The sequence below is a fragment of the Capra hircus genome, chromosome 19, assembly GCF_001704415.2.
Source record: "Capra hircus breed San Clemente chromosome 19, ASM170441v1, whole genome shotgun sequence".
Lineage (NCBI taxonomy): Eukaryota > Metazoa > Chordata > Mammalia > Artiodactyla > Bovidae > Capra > Capra hircus.
In genome coordinates, this window is record NC_030826.1 from 20,951,742 (window position 1) to 20,967,680 (window position 15,939).

At 42.6% G+C, this 15,939-nt stretch overlaps 1 protein-coding gene across 1 annotated transcript in view; it reads left to right on the forward strand.

Moving 5' to 3' along the window:
* EFCAB5 (EF-hand calcium binding domain 5) overlaps window positions 3,339-15,939 on the forward strand; it is a 94,973-nt gene continuing 82,372 nt past the window's right edge. Inside the window, exons 1-3 of the mRNA XM_018063990.1 lie at window positions 3,339-3,629; window positions 11,357-11,419; window positions 14,330-14,411. Of these exons, the coding sequence (XP_017919479.1) occupies window positions 3,339-3,629; window positions 11,357-11,419; window positions 14,330-14,411 (436 nt within the window). The remainder of the gene's footprint in view (window positions 3,630-11,356; window positions 11,420-14,329; window positions 14,412-15,939) is intronic.

A 15,939-nucleotide genomic window follows, 5' to 3' on the forward strand; every position in this document is an offset into this window, starting at 1 on the left:
AGGGCTTCAGCTTGGCTCTTCATACTGTAATGGTCCTTATTCCAGGATCAAAGGGCCAAAACGGAAATTCTGCTAGTTGCCAGGTATCCTAGTTGTATATTCAAGAGCTAATGAAATATCACAGAATGGTTCTATAGACCCACTGTGCCCACTGCAATTCAAACTTGAGTTAAGACTCCATGCCTGATATAAGCCCCTTAAACTAGTGGAATGCATTTGGGTCTCCAGAAATTAGCACCAAGTAATGCCAATGTTTAGCAATCCTTGCAAAACCTGAATATTGTTTTTTTCCCCCATCACACAGTCATTTTAGGAAGTGGCCACAGTTGTCTGTGGAAAAGACGTGGGAGAAGATTTTCAGTATATACTATGGCAGTGCTGCAGAATCCTTCCTTAAGGGGATCCAGCCTTCCCTTTCGATTAAGGGGCTCAGGTCTGGAAACTGGGAGAGAGAGGTCAGAACTCTCTACTGTGGTGACTAACGTTGTATTTTGGGCCACAATATATATAGATTTTAAGATATTACATGTAGAGACTTACCTTGTGGTCCAGTGGTTAGACTCCTCTCTCCCAGTGCAGGGACCAGAGTTCAATCCCTAGACAGGAAACTAGAAAGAACCCCACATGCTGCATCGAAGAGTTCGCATAATGCAAATAAAGATCCCACATAATAGTAGTAGTGTTAGTCACTGAGTCATGTCTGACTGCGATCCCATGGACCGTAGCCTGCCAGGCTCCTCTGTCCATGGGATTTTCCAGGCAAGAAAACTGAAGTGGATTGCCATTCCCTTCTCCAGGGGATCATCCTGACCCAGGATCATCCCGACCTACTGTCCATCTCTGGGTCTCCTGTATTGCAGGCAGATTCTTTATCAAAATATCTCACATGCTGCAACTTAAAAATAATAAAGAATCCCACATGCTTCAGTGAAGATTGATGATCCTATGTGCAGCAACTAAGACCCAGCACCTAAGACCCGGCATAGACAAATAAATACCTAAATATTAAATAAACGATCAGTACTTTGTTAGAAAGTGAGAGAAACTGTTAGTCGCTCAGTTGTGTCTGACTCTGTGACCCCATGGAACTGCACCCCACCAGGCTCTTCTGTCCATGGAATTTCCCAGGCCAGCATACTGGAGTGGGCAGCCATTCCCTTCTCCAGGGGATCTTTCTGACCCAGGGATCAAACCCGGGTCTCCTGTGTTGCAGCCAGATTCTTTACCATCTGAGCGGACTGGCTATCTATTCTAATCCTAGGACCACCCATAATCATTTAGCTGAATGCCAAAAGAAATCTGATTACCACCGTATCTCTACTTCTCTTTATGTGCCCACTTTGTCTTTGGTGGATAAATACTGACATTTGGCCTCCACTACTCAAACGGGTCATCCCATCATGCTTTGCCTACAGAAGAAAGCCAACATAGAACTCTTCAAGGATACAGATATTCCTAAGCACTAATGTATTTTGCAATGCTTTAGTAAAGGAACCCTCCCCAAGTCCTCTCAGAGGATATACTTGTGGGGAGTAGATATGCAAGTTAATATGTGACGTATCTGGAGAAGGCAGTGGCAACCCACTCCAGTGTTCTTGCCTGGAGAATCTCAGGGACGGGGGAGCCTGGTGGGCTGCCGTCTATGGGGTCGCAGAGTTGAGCACGACTGAAACGACTTAGAAGCAGCAGCATGTAACATATCTACCCCGTATCTCTAAGCCTTTTCATTCCTCTTACTGTGGATTCCTTATCCAGGGAAGTTCCTGTACCTTAGCTTAATTAAACATAGGCCACTATGGAGTCCAAGTTTCAGTGAACTTAACAAATAAATCCTGAATGTCACTTCCAGCTATAGGTGCTAATGCATTAAATTCTTAATTTCTGATACAGGTACCCATATCAATAAATTCCAGTCAACCCGTATTATAGTTCATGCTCCTTCCTTTAACTCCCTTATAATATACTCACATAAACTCCCTGGGCTTCTACAATAAATAATAATGAAGCTGTTTTACCATTAAAGCTGTTTCTCGAACTTATGGTTGCCAGGGGGGAGGGATAGTTAGGGAGTTTGGGATGGTCGTGTACACACTACTATCTTTAAAACAGATAACCAGTTGAATAGTACATGGAATTCTACTCAATGTTAAGTGCCAGCCAGGATGGGAGGGGAATTTGGGGGAAGATGGATACATGTATATCTATGGCTGAGTCTCTTCCCTGATCCCCTAAAGGAGATCAGTCCTGGGTGTTCATTGGAGGGACTGATTTTGAAGCTGAAACTCCAATACTTTGGCCACCTGATGCGGAGAACTGACTCATTTGAAAAGACCATGATGCTGGGAAAGATTGAGGGCAGGAGAAGGGGATGACAGAGGGTGAGATGGTTGGATGGCATCACTGACACAATGGACATGGGTTTGGGTAGATTCCGGGAGCTGGTGATGAACAGGGAGGCCTGGCGTGCTGCGGTTCATGGGGTCACAAAGAGTCAGACATAACTGAGTGACTGAACTGAACTAAACTGAACTTCCCTGTTCACCTGAAACTATCACAACATTGTTAATTGGCTATACCCAATACAAAATTAAAAGTTTAAAGTTTGAAAAAAAAAAAGATTAAAAAATAAACTCCATAGGGTTGTGTAAGAATTAAATGAGATTAAACATGAAAAAATATTGTAGAAAATTAAATCATGTTTAGTGTCTTCTCAAAAGCAAAAAAAGTTAATTTCTGCTAGGGAGGTTAAAAAAAGCTGTTTCCACCTGGTCAGACTTTGTATTTGCCCTGCTGGAGCAAGTTTAAAATCATATTTTAGCTTTTTTCTCAACAGGGTTGCTACCAGAACACAGGTGTCATGAAAACCACTGCTAAATCTAAGCCACAATTGGAAAGAAGACTCATATCAATATCATTCTGTTGTTTGGACCTGTGGATGTGGCAAGTCTACCACTACTGGCCACCTGATCTTCAAATGTAGTGGGATTGAACAGAGAACCACTGAAAACCACAAAGAACCTACTTTGAGAAGGAGGCAGCTAAAATGGGAAAGGGTTCCTTCAAGTATGCCTGGCTCTTGGACAAACTGAAAGCTGAGCATGAGTGTGGTGTCACCATTGATATCTCCCTGTAAAGAAAGGGACCAGCAAGTACTGTATGACCATAATTGATGCCCCAGGACATAGAGACTTTACCAAAAACACAATTATAGGCATATATCAGGCTGGTTATGCTGTTCTGATTGTTGCCACTGGTGTTGGTAAATTTGAAACAGGTATCTCCAAGAAAGGGTGATCAAAGAGTAAGCTAACTAGTGGCTAACGGTTAGCATTAATAGAATGGATTCCACTGAGCCACTCTACAGCCAGAAAATCTATGAAGGGATTAAGGAAGTCAACACTTATGTTAAGAAAGTTGAATCCAACCCTGACATAGTAGCATTGGTGCCAATTTCTGGATGGAATGGTGGCAACATGCTGCAGCCAAGCTCTAACCTGCCTTGGTTCAAGGGATGGAAAGTCACCCATAAAGATGGCAATGCCAGTGGAACCATGCTGCTTGAAGCTCTGAATTACATCCTGGCCACCAGTTATCCAACTGACAAGCCCTTGCATCCATCCCTCCAGGAAGTTCATTTCAGTTCAGTTGCTCAGTCGTGTCCGATTCTTTGCAACCCCATGGACTGCAGCACGCCAAGCCTCCCTGTCCATCACCAACTCCCAGAGTTTACTCAAATTCATGTCCACTGAGTCAGTAATGTTATCCAACCATCTCATTCTCTATTGTCCCCTTCTCCTCCTGCCTTCAATCTTTCCCAGCATCAGGGTCTTTTCAAATGAGTCAGCTCTTCACAACAGGTGGCCAAAGTATTGGAGTTTCAGCTTCAGCATCATTCCTTCCAATGAACATCCAGAACTGATCTCCTTTAGGATGGACTGGTTGGATCTCCTTGCAGTCCAAGGGACTCTCAAGAGTCTTCTCCAACACCACGGTTCAAAACCATCAATTCTTCAGCATTCAGCTTTCTTTATGGTCCAACTCTCACATCCATACGTGACTACTGGAAAAACTACAGCTTTGACTAGATGGATCTTTGTTGGCAAAGTAATGTCTCTGCTTTTTAGTATGCTATCTAGGTTGGTCATAGCTTTTCTTCCAAGGAGCAAGCATCTTTTAATTTCATGACTGCAGTCACCTTCTGCAGTGATTTTGGAGCCCAAAAAGATAAAGTATCTCTCGGTTTCCACTGTTTCCCCATCTATTTGCCATGAAGTGGTGGGACCAGATGCCATGATCTTCTGAATGTTGAGTTTAAAACTTAAACTTAAAGCCAACTTTTTCACTCTCCCCTTTCACTTTCATCAAGAGGCTCTTTAGTTCCTCTTCACTTTCTGGCATAAGGGTGGTGTCATCTGCATATCTGAGGTTATTGATATTTCTCCCAGCAATCTTGATTCCAGCTTGTGCTTCATCCAGCCCTGGGTTTCTCATGATGTACTCTGTATATATGTTAGATAAGCAGGGTGACAATATACAACCTTGACGTACTCCTTTTCTTATTTGGAACCAGTCTATTGTTCCATGACAGTTCTAACTGTTGCTTCCTGACCGGCATACAGATTTCTCAAGAGGCAGATCAGGTGGTCTGGTATTCCCATCTCTTTCAGAATTTCCCACAGTTTATTATGATCCACAGAGTCAAAGGCTTTGGCATAGTCAATAAAGCAGAAATAGATGTTTTTCTGGAACTCTCTTGCTTTTCCGATGATCCAGCGGATGTTGGCAATTTGATTTCTGGTTCCTCTGCCTTTTCTAAAACCAGCTTGAACATCTGGAAGTTCACAGTTCATGTACCGTTGAAGCCTGGCTTGGAGAAATTTGAGCCTCCAGAAAGGATGTCTACAAAATCGGTGATGTTGGTACCACCTCTGTGGGTCGAGTGGAGACTGGTGTCAAGCCTGGTATGGTGGTCACCTTTGCTCCAGAGTTACAACTGAAGTGAAATCTGTTGAAATGCACCATGAGGTTTTGAGTAAAGCCCTCCTTGGGATCAATATGAGTTTCCTTATCAAGAACTTGCCTCCCTGGTGAAGGAAATGGCAACCCACTCCAGTACTCTTGCCTTGAAAATCCCATGGACAGAGGAGCTTGGTGCAGGCTACTATCCATGGGGTCACAAAGAGTCGGGCATGACTGAGAGACTTCACTTTCTCACTTTTACAATTCTCTATATGTCATTTTTTAGTAGCAAAACCAGATCTGAACTGACATGAAATTTAAAGTCTTTATCCCACTTAGTAGTAGTATGAATATTCATATTCTCCTGCAGATATATTAATATATTTGACTACAGAATGCTGACCCAGGGCTATACTTAGATAATATTACTTTCTAAATTCTAAAAAACTAGAAACACGTTTGGCTCCAAAGATGTCAGATAAAGGATTGGGTTTTTGTTCATTCACAGTGAAGTACTAGGCCGCCATAAAAAAGAATGAATATACATGTGCTGCTACAAGATATTCTCTAAGACACATTGTTAAGTAAAAAGAAAAATCCAGAGCAATGTATTACATGCTATCATCGTGTTAAAAGGCAGGGGTTGGAGGTAAGGGCAGAGAGGATAGATAGAATATTTTTGGAAGGACAGAAATTGATTACAATGGTTGTCTCTTGGGAGGGCAACTGGGGGGCTAATGTCAAGAGCATTGTACCCCTCAATGTATTTAGTGGTTTTTTAAAATTTCACTTATTTATTTTATTTTTGCCCGTTCTGGGTCTTCATTGCTATGCTATGGTTTTCTCTAATTGTGGCGATTGGGTGCTAGACCCTAACTGAGGTGCATGGGCTTCTGATTGCTGTGGCTATTCCTGCTGTGAAGCTGGGGCTTTAGGGCACACAGGTGTCAGTAGCTGGGACACGTGGGGGCTCAGTTGCCCTGTGGCATGTGAGATCTTCCCAACCAGGGATCGAACCCTGGTCCACTGCATTGACGGGCAGATTCTTAACCACCGGACCACCAGGGGAGTCCCTGCTGCTTAGTAGTGATTAGGCAGGTTGATCAGACTCTCTCTGGCCTCTGAGCCGGGAGAAGAAATAACTGGAAGAGAGGAGTATGAAGACAGCACCAGGTCCAGGGCCCAGAGGGGAGTGAAGGCATGTTCATGGTGGCACACAGAGAAGCTGTCCAGAGAGCCTGGTCCCTGGAGGCACCCTGAATCCTCACCTCCCTGCTTTGCTGGGTCCCCCTGAGATCCCAGTCTCCTCTGCTTGGCGAACATGAAAGGTGTCTCTAGTCCTTGTACCACAAGGCTCTGTTAACAGCAGGAAGTGCTTGTGTGTGCACATGTGTGTGTGTGCACACTTACATGTGCATGCAAAGGGAAGGCTTAACATTTTCTAGGTGCTTGAGTTAAATGACTTCTGCAGTCCTTTACAAAGTGAGCTCAGCAGAGGAGTGTGCTGTCAGGGGCATTTTGCAGAATCTCCCATCAGCTCCAGAGGAGGCAGTCCGTTATCACAGAAGGCTCTCAGAGTGGTTTACAGTGGGGGCCCCAGAGCTGCCTGCCTGGGGCACACAGCCAGGAACCCAGAAGCCTGGAATCAGCCTACAGTCTGCCTGGAGCAAGGAAGACCCTTTCAGCCCTGAGAGCAATTGTGCTCTCTTTTCCATCCAAGGCCATGGCTGTCTCTGTTAAATTCTAGACACGCTAAGGAATGATCACAATTATGTAGCAACTAACATTTACGGAATATTTACGATGCACAGCGCTAGGCACTTTGTCACTGCCTTGATTCTGTATACCAAGTCTCCAAGGTGGGAATTATCAAATGAGATGAGAAGGGTAAAGAGACTAGGCTAAAGGTCACATGACAAGCATTTGAGCAGAAGCACATTGCGGGCTCTGTTCACAGAGTGGCCTGGGGCCTCCGTGGCTCTGTGTAAGAGCAGGGCGTGTCCTCAACACTGTGCTCTCGAGCCCCACAGTGTTTCTGTTGCCATCAGTGTGGGCCCTGGTCAGTAAGGGATTGATGAATAAATATGTCTTCCTCCTCAAAATAAAAACCAAAAAACTTGCCTGTCAAAGATGTTTGTTGTGGTCATGTGACTGGTGACAGCAAAATGACCCATGGATGGAAGCAGCTGGCTTCACAGCTCAGGTGATTATTTCAGACCAGCCAGGCCAAATCAATGCTGGATATGCCCCTGTGCTGGACTGTCAGCTCACATTCTTGCAGGTTTGCTAAGCTGAAAGAGGTAATTGATCATCATTCTGAGAAAAATCTGGCAAGTGGCCCCAAATTCTGGAAATCTGGTGATGCTGCTGTCACTGATATAGTTCCTTGCAAAACCCATGTGTACTGAGAGCTTCTCTGACTATCCTCTTCTGGGTCATGTTGCTGTTTGTGACATGAGACAGACAGTTCCTGTGGCTGTCACCAGAGTAGCAGACAAGAAGGCAGCTGGAGCTGGCAAGATTACCAAGTGTGCCCAGAAAGTTCAGAATATTACCCCCAATACCTGCCACCCTCATCTTAATCAATGGTGGAAGAAAAGTCTCAGAATTCTTTGTCTCAACTGGCCGTTTAATAGTAAAAGACTGGTTAATGATAACAATATAAAGTATAGCCATCTCTGCTCTCTTTTGGTTTTCAGTTGGGTGGAATATCTTTTCCCATCCCTTCACTTTGAGCCCATGTCTGTCCTTAAAGCTGGGTTTCCCAGGTTCTTCAGTGGTAAGGAATCTGCCTGGTGATGCAGGAGATGCAGGAGAGGCGAGTTTGATCCCTAGGTTGGGAATATCCCCTGGAGTAGGAAATGGCCACCCCTTGAAGTATTCTTGCCTAGGAAAATCCCACGAACAGAGGAGACTGGTGGGCTGCAGTCCATGGGGTTGCAAAGAGTCAGACATGACTGAGCACGCACACACATCCTTAAGGTGGTATGAGTCTCTTGTAGGCAGCATATGTGTGGGTCTTGGATTGTTTTCATCTGTCCAGCCACTCTATGCATTTTGATGGAGAATTTAATCCATTTTATTGACAGATGAGGACTTACTCATCTTATTAATTGACATCTAATTAAATGTCATCTTGGGACTCCCTGGTGAGTGGCTGAGACTCTGCACTCCTAAAGCAAGCGGCCCCAGTTTGATCCCTAGTCAGGGGACTAGATCCCACATGCTGAAACTAAGAGTTCGCATGTAGCAGCAAAGATGGAAGGTCCCAGGTGCCACTATATATATATATATATATATATATATATTCTCTCTTCCCCCAGTGTTTCACACTGGCAGTCTTTGCTGTCAGGGTCAACTTTTTTAAAACATCAATTTCATCACAGTTTGTCCTATGCTTAAAAAGCACAAAATAAAATCCAAATTCCTTGATTTATTGTGAATAACTCTTTACAGTTGAAAAATTACGTTTTTGGCCTCACCTTCTGCCACTTTCTCGAATATAACTATCCTCTGCTATGAAAGCTTCAAATGCTTTTCGAACTTTCATTGCCTAGCGTGTAATGTTCCTTCTGCCTCAGATACTCTTTCCCCCCTCCTTTACACAGACAAAAAGTCTTATCAGTCACTTAAAATCCAGCTTGGAAATCTGGTTTGCTGTGAAAGCCTCTCTGACCTCCCTGGATAAATTAATTGCCTCTGTGTTCCTTAACACTGTGTATATGCCTCTACTTTTGTCCTTACAGATAGTATTGCATCAGTTTATCCCATTTTCTCTCACTAAACTAGGAATCCTTCAAAAGCAGGTCTCACCCATCTTTTTAAAAAAATATTTATGTATTTATTTGGCTAGGCCTGGTCTTAGTTGTGACATGTGAAATCTTTAGCTGTGGCGTCTGGAATCTAGTTCCCTGATCAGGGGGTCAATCCAGGTCCCCTGCATTGGGAGCACCAGAGTCTTAGCCACTGGACCACCAGGGAAGTCCTTTATCCATCTTTTTAAGCCCAATGTCTGCCTGCATATAGAAAGTCCCCAGTAAAAGTTTATTGAGTTGAATTTATCTGGGTGCATCTAAACAAAACCAATTTGAAAAGAAATGGGAAGAAGTTTTCTAGCAGGAGATGGACACTGTAAACAAAGCAGCCTGTGAGAATGCACTATTGGGACCTAGCAAAGAAATCGATTTTATCTTATTTATTAGTTATGAATTGCTTCAAAAAGACTTTGAGGCAGCTATTTTTAAGTGTTCGACACTGTTGTCTCCAAAGGCAGTACAATGGGTTTATCTGAGCAGAACATATTTTGCTAGCACATTATAACGTGTGCTAAGTCACTTCAGTCGTGTCTGACTCTGCGACCCTGTGGACTATAGCCCTCCGGCTCCTCTTTCCATGGGATTCTCCAGGCAAGAATACGGGAGTGGGTTGCCATGCCCTCCTCCAGAGGATGTTCCCAACCCAGGGGAAGCTGCATCTCTTATGTCTCCTGCATTGGCAGATGAGTTCTTTACCACTAGCAACCCACTCCAGTGTTCTTGCCTGGAGAATCCCAGGGACGGGGGAGCCTGGTGGGCTGCCGTCTATGGGGTCGCACAGAGTCGAACACGACTGAAGCGACTTAGCAGCAGCACCACCCCCACCTGAGGAGCCCCTGAAAATGAAAGTGAAGTCGCTCAGTTGTGTCTGACTCTTTTCGACCCCAGGGACTATACTCTATCAGGCTCCTCTGTCCATGGGATTTTCTAGGCAATAGTACTGGAGTGGGTTGCCATTTCCTTCTCCAGGGGATCTTCCTGACCCAGGGATCGAACCCAGGTCTCCCTCATTGTAGACAGACGCTTTACTGTCTGAGTAACCTCTAGCACATTATAAATAAACCATTTCACATCAAAAAGGTCCGTGGATTGTAACTTTCCTAGAGGCAGAAGCCATGTGTATAAAATTTACTTTTTATGTAGCACCTAGCTACACAAACTATTAAATGATTTTTGGCACAACAGTGATTTTGATCATCTGTGACTGAATCTGTAGTCATTTGCAATGAAGAAGGGGAGGTGGCAATTATCCGTTTTTATTGCTTAGTATGAATAAATAAACCAGATAAATCATAGTCCTCTCAGAACTCCCCCCTCCAAAAATACATTTTAGCAAGGTTATTATTCTAATGTCTGTCTTTTTCACACAAATTAGGTAGCCAAAAGAGTTTCACTTCATTTCACTTTGTAATTTCAAAAATTAATGAGGATGATGATAATGTTTTAAAAATTCAATTGCATTATTACTGCTGGTTGGTTGGTTTGTTTCTAACGCTAGTGATGATGACTACTGTGGTATTCTCCTGTTTCCCTTAACACTGCTGCTGCTACTGCTAAGTCACTTCAGTCGTGTCCGACTCTGTGCGACCCCATAGATGGCAGCCCACCAGGCTCCCCTGTCCCTGGGATTCTCCCTTAACACTAGCCTAGTACTAATCTAGCTTTGGTCAGTAACAGCAGTAATAACGGTAACACAGTTTGAGAAGTTTACCGGTTGAGAACTTATAACCATTCAATAGAATGGTGGGATGAGGTGGGGGTGGGGGCAGATTTTGATCTTTCAGAGCATTTTTGGTTGTTTGTTGATGTTTTCTTTCCGTCTTTTTGAAATTAATACTAGTCTGGTAATACTTTTTCTTACCATTTCATGATACCTTTTTGTGGTCCAGATGAGTGAGTCAGCACCTCAAGAGGAACCTGCTCAGGTATCTGGTCTGCATACTTTCTAACCATTTAACCATGAGAGGATTTGAGATTCAATTTGGGAAGTTGAGATGCAGTGTTGTATACTGTCATTGAATTATTTCTCTTTTTAATTGAAGTGTTCTCTGTTAAGTTTTGACAAAAATGGGGCCAACTAATAGTTGAGTCACAGTGGCCTGCTTCCAGTTGCTTGGTATTCTTGATATATAACAGGTCTGTTACTGTTTGAATTTTTTAATACAGCTACTCTATGTGATTTTATTTGGTATGATGTTTACTCATGTGAATTTTTTACATAAAAAAGCTTGCTACGCTAAGCTAGGTCACTTCAGTCGTGTCCGACTCTGTGTGACCCCATAGACAGCAGCCCACGAGGCTTCCCCGTCCCTGGGATTCTCCAGCCAAGAAGATTGGAGTGGGTTGCCATTTCCTTCCCCAATGCAGGAAAGTGAAAGTGAAGATGCTCAGTAGTGTCCGACTCTTCGTGACCCCATGGACTGCAGCCTACCAGGCTCATCTGTCCATGGGATTTTCCAGGCAAGAGTACTGGAGTGGGTTGCCATTACCATCTCCAAAAGCTTGCTATGCTAGAGTATAAAACATTAGTTTTATTTCCAGCCCCTACTGGATACCGTTTACTAAAACTATGTCCATTTCAGGAAAATGGAAAAGAAGACAAAGAAAGGAACCAGGGAGGAAGTGAAGCAGAAGAGCTCATTCAGGTAGAGTTTTCATGATGTTAATGCTGGAGAGTAACTGGAGAATTTAATTTTCCTAGGTGAAAAAAAAAAAGGTGTGGGTATTCAAAAAGATAAATGGCAAATGGGAAAAACCAAACCCATGATGATCATTAAGCTGACTCATCTGAGTCAGTTTCAGAAAACTTCCACAGAGAGGTAAATTATTTGTGAAGAGCTATTATGACTTGATAGAAATAGTATGGACCTAACAGAAGCCAAAGATATTAAGAAGAGGTGGCAAGAATACACAGAAAAACTGTACAAAAAAGATCTTCACAACCCAGATAATCACGATGGTGTGATCACTCACCTAGAGCCAGACATCCTGGAATGTGAAGTCAAGTGGGCCTTAGAAAGCATCACTACGAACAAAGCCAGTGGAGGTGATGGAATTCCAGTTGAGCTATTTCAAATCCTGAAAGATGATGCTGTGAAAGTGCTGCACTCAATATGCCAGCAAATATGGAAAACTCAGCAGTGGCCACAGGGCTGGAAAATGTCCGTTTTCATTCCAATTCCAAAGAAAGGCAATGCCAAAGAATGCTCAAACTACTGCACAATTGCACTCATCTCACACACTAGTAAAGTAATGCTCAAAATTCTCCAAGCCAAGCTTCAACAATACGTGAACTGTGAACTTCCTGATGTTCAAACTGGTTTTAGAAAAGGCAGAGGAATCAGAGATCAAATTGCCAATATCCACTGGATCATGGAAAAAGCAAGAGAGTTCCAGAAAAACATCTATTTCTGCTTTATTGACTATGCCAAAGCCTTTGACTGTGTGGATCACAATAAACTGTGGAAAATTCTTCAAGAGATGGGAGTACCAGACCACCTGACCTGCCTCTTGAGAAATCTGTATGCCGGTCAGGAAGCAACAGTTAGAACTAGACATGGAACAACAGACTGGTTCCAAATAAGAAAAAGAGTACGTCAAGGCTGTATATTGTCACCCTGCTTATTTAACTTCTATGCAAAGTACATCATGAGAAACGCTGGGCTGGAAGAAGCACAAGCTGGAATCAAGATTGCCGGGAGAAACATCAATAACCTCAGATATACAGATGACACCACCCTTATCGCAGAAAGTAAAGAACTAAAGAGCCTCTTGATGAAAGTGAAAGAGGAGAGTGAAAAAGTTGGCTTAAAACTCAACATTCAGAACACTAAGATCATGGCATCCGGTCCCATGACTTCATGGCAAGTAGATGGGGAAACAGTGGAAACAGAGAGAGACTTTATCTTTTTGGACTCCAAAATCACTGCAGATGATGACTGCAGCCATGAAATTAAAAGCTTGCTCCTTGGAAGAAAAGCTATGACCAACCTAGACAGCATACTAAAAAGCAGAGACATTACTTTGCCAACAAAGGTCCGTCTAGTCAAGGCTATGGTTTTTCCAGTAGTCATGTATGCATGTGAGAGTTGGACTATAAAGAAAGCTGAACGCTGAAGAATTGATGCTTTTGAACTGTGGTGTTGGAGAAGACTCTTGAGAGTCCCTTGGACTGCCAGGAGATCCAACCAGTCCATCCTAAAAGAGATCAATCATGAGAGTTCATTGGAAGGATTGATGTTGAAGCTGAAACTCCAATACTTTGGCCACCTGATGTGAAGAGCTGACTCATTTGAAAAGACCCTGATGCTGGGAAAGATTGAAGGAGGAAGGAAAAGGGGATGACAGAAGATGAGATGGTTGGATGCCATCACCGACTCAATGGAGATGAACTTGGGTAAACTCCGAGAGTTGGTGATGGACAGGAAGGCCTGGCATGCTGCAGTCCATGGGGTTGCAAAGAGTTGGACATGACTGAGTGACTGAACTGAACTGATTATGACTTTGTAAATAAATTTCGCTTTCTATAATCAGCACTGTTATCCTGCATATGACAGTCACCAGTTAATAGGGGAACTTCACTATCATTCTGAAAATGTAATTTCCAAGTTAATCATTTAAGTAACTTTGTGTTTAAATAAATAGAAGGCTTCTATGAGGAAAAATATTTTAGAGAAAAGGGGAGGCAAGTGAAAATAGTTAGATGGATTCACCATGAAGTTGACTAATTTGAGTCTTAAGATATTCTATTACCACCCTTTTAAAAGTATATCAGGGAGTTCCTTGGTGGTCCAGTGGTTAAGAATCTGCATTGCAATGCAGGGGACTCGGGTTTGATCCCTGTTTGGAAATCTAAGATCCTTGGTTGCCTCGGAGCAACCAAGCCCAAGCGCCATAACTAGAGCACCCACATGCTGCAACTACTGAGCCCATGTGCCACAACTGCAGGGTCCATGTGCCCGTAAAGAAAGATTGCATATGACACAATAAAGATTCCACGTGCTTTGACCAAGACCAGCATAAATAAATATTCTAAATTAACTTTTACAAAAGTAGATCAGCATGAGTACAAAAAGCTATTTTACCACCATTTATTCATAAAGCTAAAGTTTACTTTCCTTAATGAAGATGAAAATGTTTTTCTCTCCACCACAAACTTGGAAAGTGATTCTAATAGTCAAAGAAAACAGCAGCATTTTCAAAGGTTCAGCGGTTCGATTTCACTCCGTTGTGGTCTCAAATTATGTTTTTAGAAACATAATTTCTAATTAACCCTTGTATAATTCAAGGATTAATGTACATCTGGAATAATATTCTTAGCCTATTTCTTTGTTAGCCGTAGGAAGATATGATGGCGTGGTGACCCAATGAATGAAGAAAATAGACTGTGATTACTGCTTTGCTTCTAATACACAGCATTAAATCCTAGGAAAATCAAGGAGGAATGTTTGGTAATTTTTACAAGGAATTTATCTGCATTCTTTCACTGGGAGAGCTGATGCAACTTTGATGAAAAGCAATTTATATTTTAACTGGTGTTTCTTTTCTCCTTTCAGTCTTCACAGAGTATATCAGACAGTTTGGCGTTAGGCACCTGCAACAATGTGACGGGAGCAGCAGCAAACAAAAAATCCCAAGGTAGACAACTAGCTTTTCTCCTACACACCAGAATGTAAAACCATTACGAGGTTTTCACTGGGGATGGATTGTTCAAGATTTTGCCTTTCAAAAATATAACACCAGGAATGAATATACACACACATACTTTTGTTATTGTTCAGTTGCTCAGTTGTGTCCGACTCTTTGCAACCCCACGGACTGCAGCACGCCAGGGTTCTCTGTCCTTTACCATCTACCAGAGCTGGCTCAAACTCATATCCATTGAGTCAGTGATGCTGTCCAACTATATCATCCTCTGTTGTCCCCTTCTTCTGCCTTCAATCTTTCCCAGCATCAGGGTCTTTTCTAACGAGTCAGCTCTTCGCATCAGGTGGCCAAAAGTACTGGAGCTTCAGTTTCAGGTCAGTCCTTCTAATGAATATTCAGGGTTGATTTCCTTTAGGATTGACTGGTTTGATCTCCTTGCAGTCCAAGGGACTCTCAAGAGTCTTCTCCAACACCACAGTTCAAAAGCATCAATTCTTCAGCATTTTGCCTTCTTTATGGTTCAACTCTCACATCCATACATGACTACTGGAAAAATCGTAGCTTTGACTATATGGACCTTTGTCAGCAAAGTAATGTCTCTGCATTTTAATATGCTGTCTAGATTTGTCATAGCTTTTCTTCCAAGGAGCAAGTGTCTTTTACATACATACATATATATGTGTGTATATATATTTTTTTATTTTATTTTATTTTTTTACAAAGGCATGTGACATATGGAATCTTAGTTCCCTGACCAAGGATAAAACCCAAGCCCCCTGCAGTGGAAACACCGAGTCTTAACCACTGGATCACCAGGGAAGTTCACCCAGGGATATTTTAAACGCAATTTGGGAAACAGTCAATGCGGGAGACCTGGGTTCGATCCCTGGGTTGGGAAGATACCTTGGCAAAGGGAACAGCTACCCACTCCAGTATTTTGGCCTGGAGACTGTATGTCCATGGGGTCGCAAAGAGTCAGACACAGCTGAGTGACTTTCACTTTCGTTTTGAAATATATTCCCTTCAGACCTAGTGTACAGCACATGGAACTTACAGCTCATGGGACTCTACTCAATGTTATGTGGCAGCCTGGACGGGAAGGCAGTTTGGGGGAGAATGGGTACATGTATATATTTGGCTGAGTCTCATTACTGCCCACCTGAAACTATCACAAGGTTGTTAATTGGCTATACCCCAATACAAAATAAAAAGTTTAAAGAAAAAAATATATTCCCTTTACTTTCTATTGATACTTTTGAAGCAACTTTATTAATCTTGTACTTAAAGAGAAAATTTACCTAAGAGTGGACTGACACATAGCAGACAACCCATAAATACAAAAATCTAGTGATTCAACCTGCCTGTTGTTTTTCTTTCTTCTTTTTACCTTTGTACTTGACAACACATTTGTTCTGTTTGACTTTTAGCCTGATCCTTAATCCAAATTCTACATGATTATGCAGGTTGAAAATTTATATGATCAAAAGGTAACAACTAAATAGGCAAGATAGTCATCCCT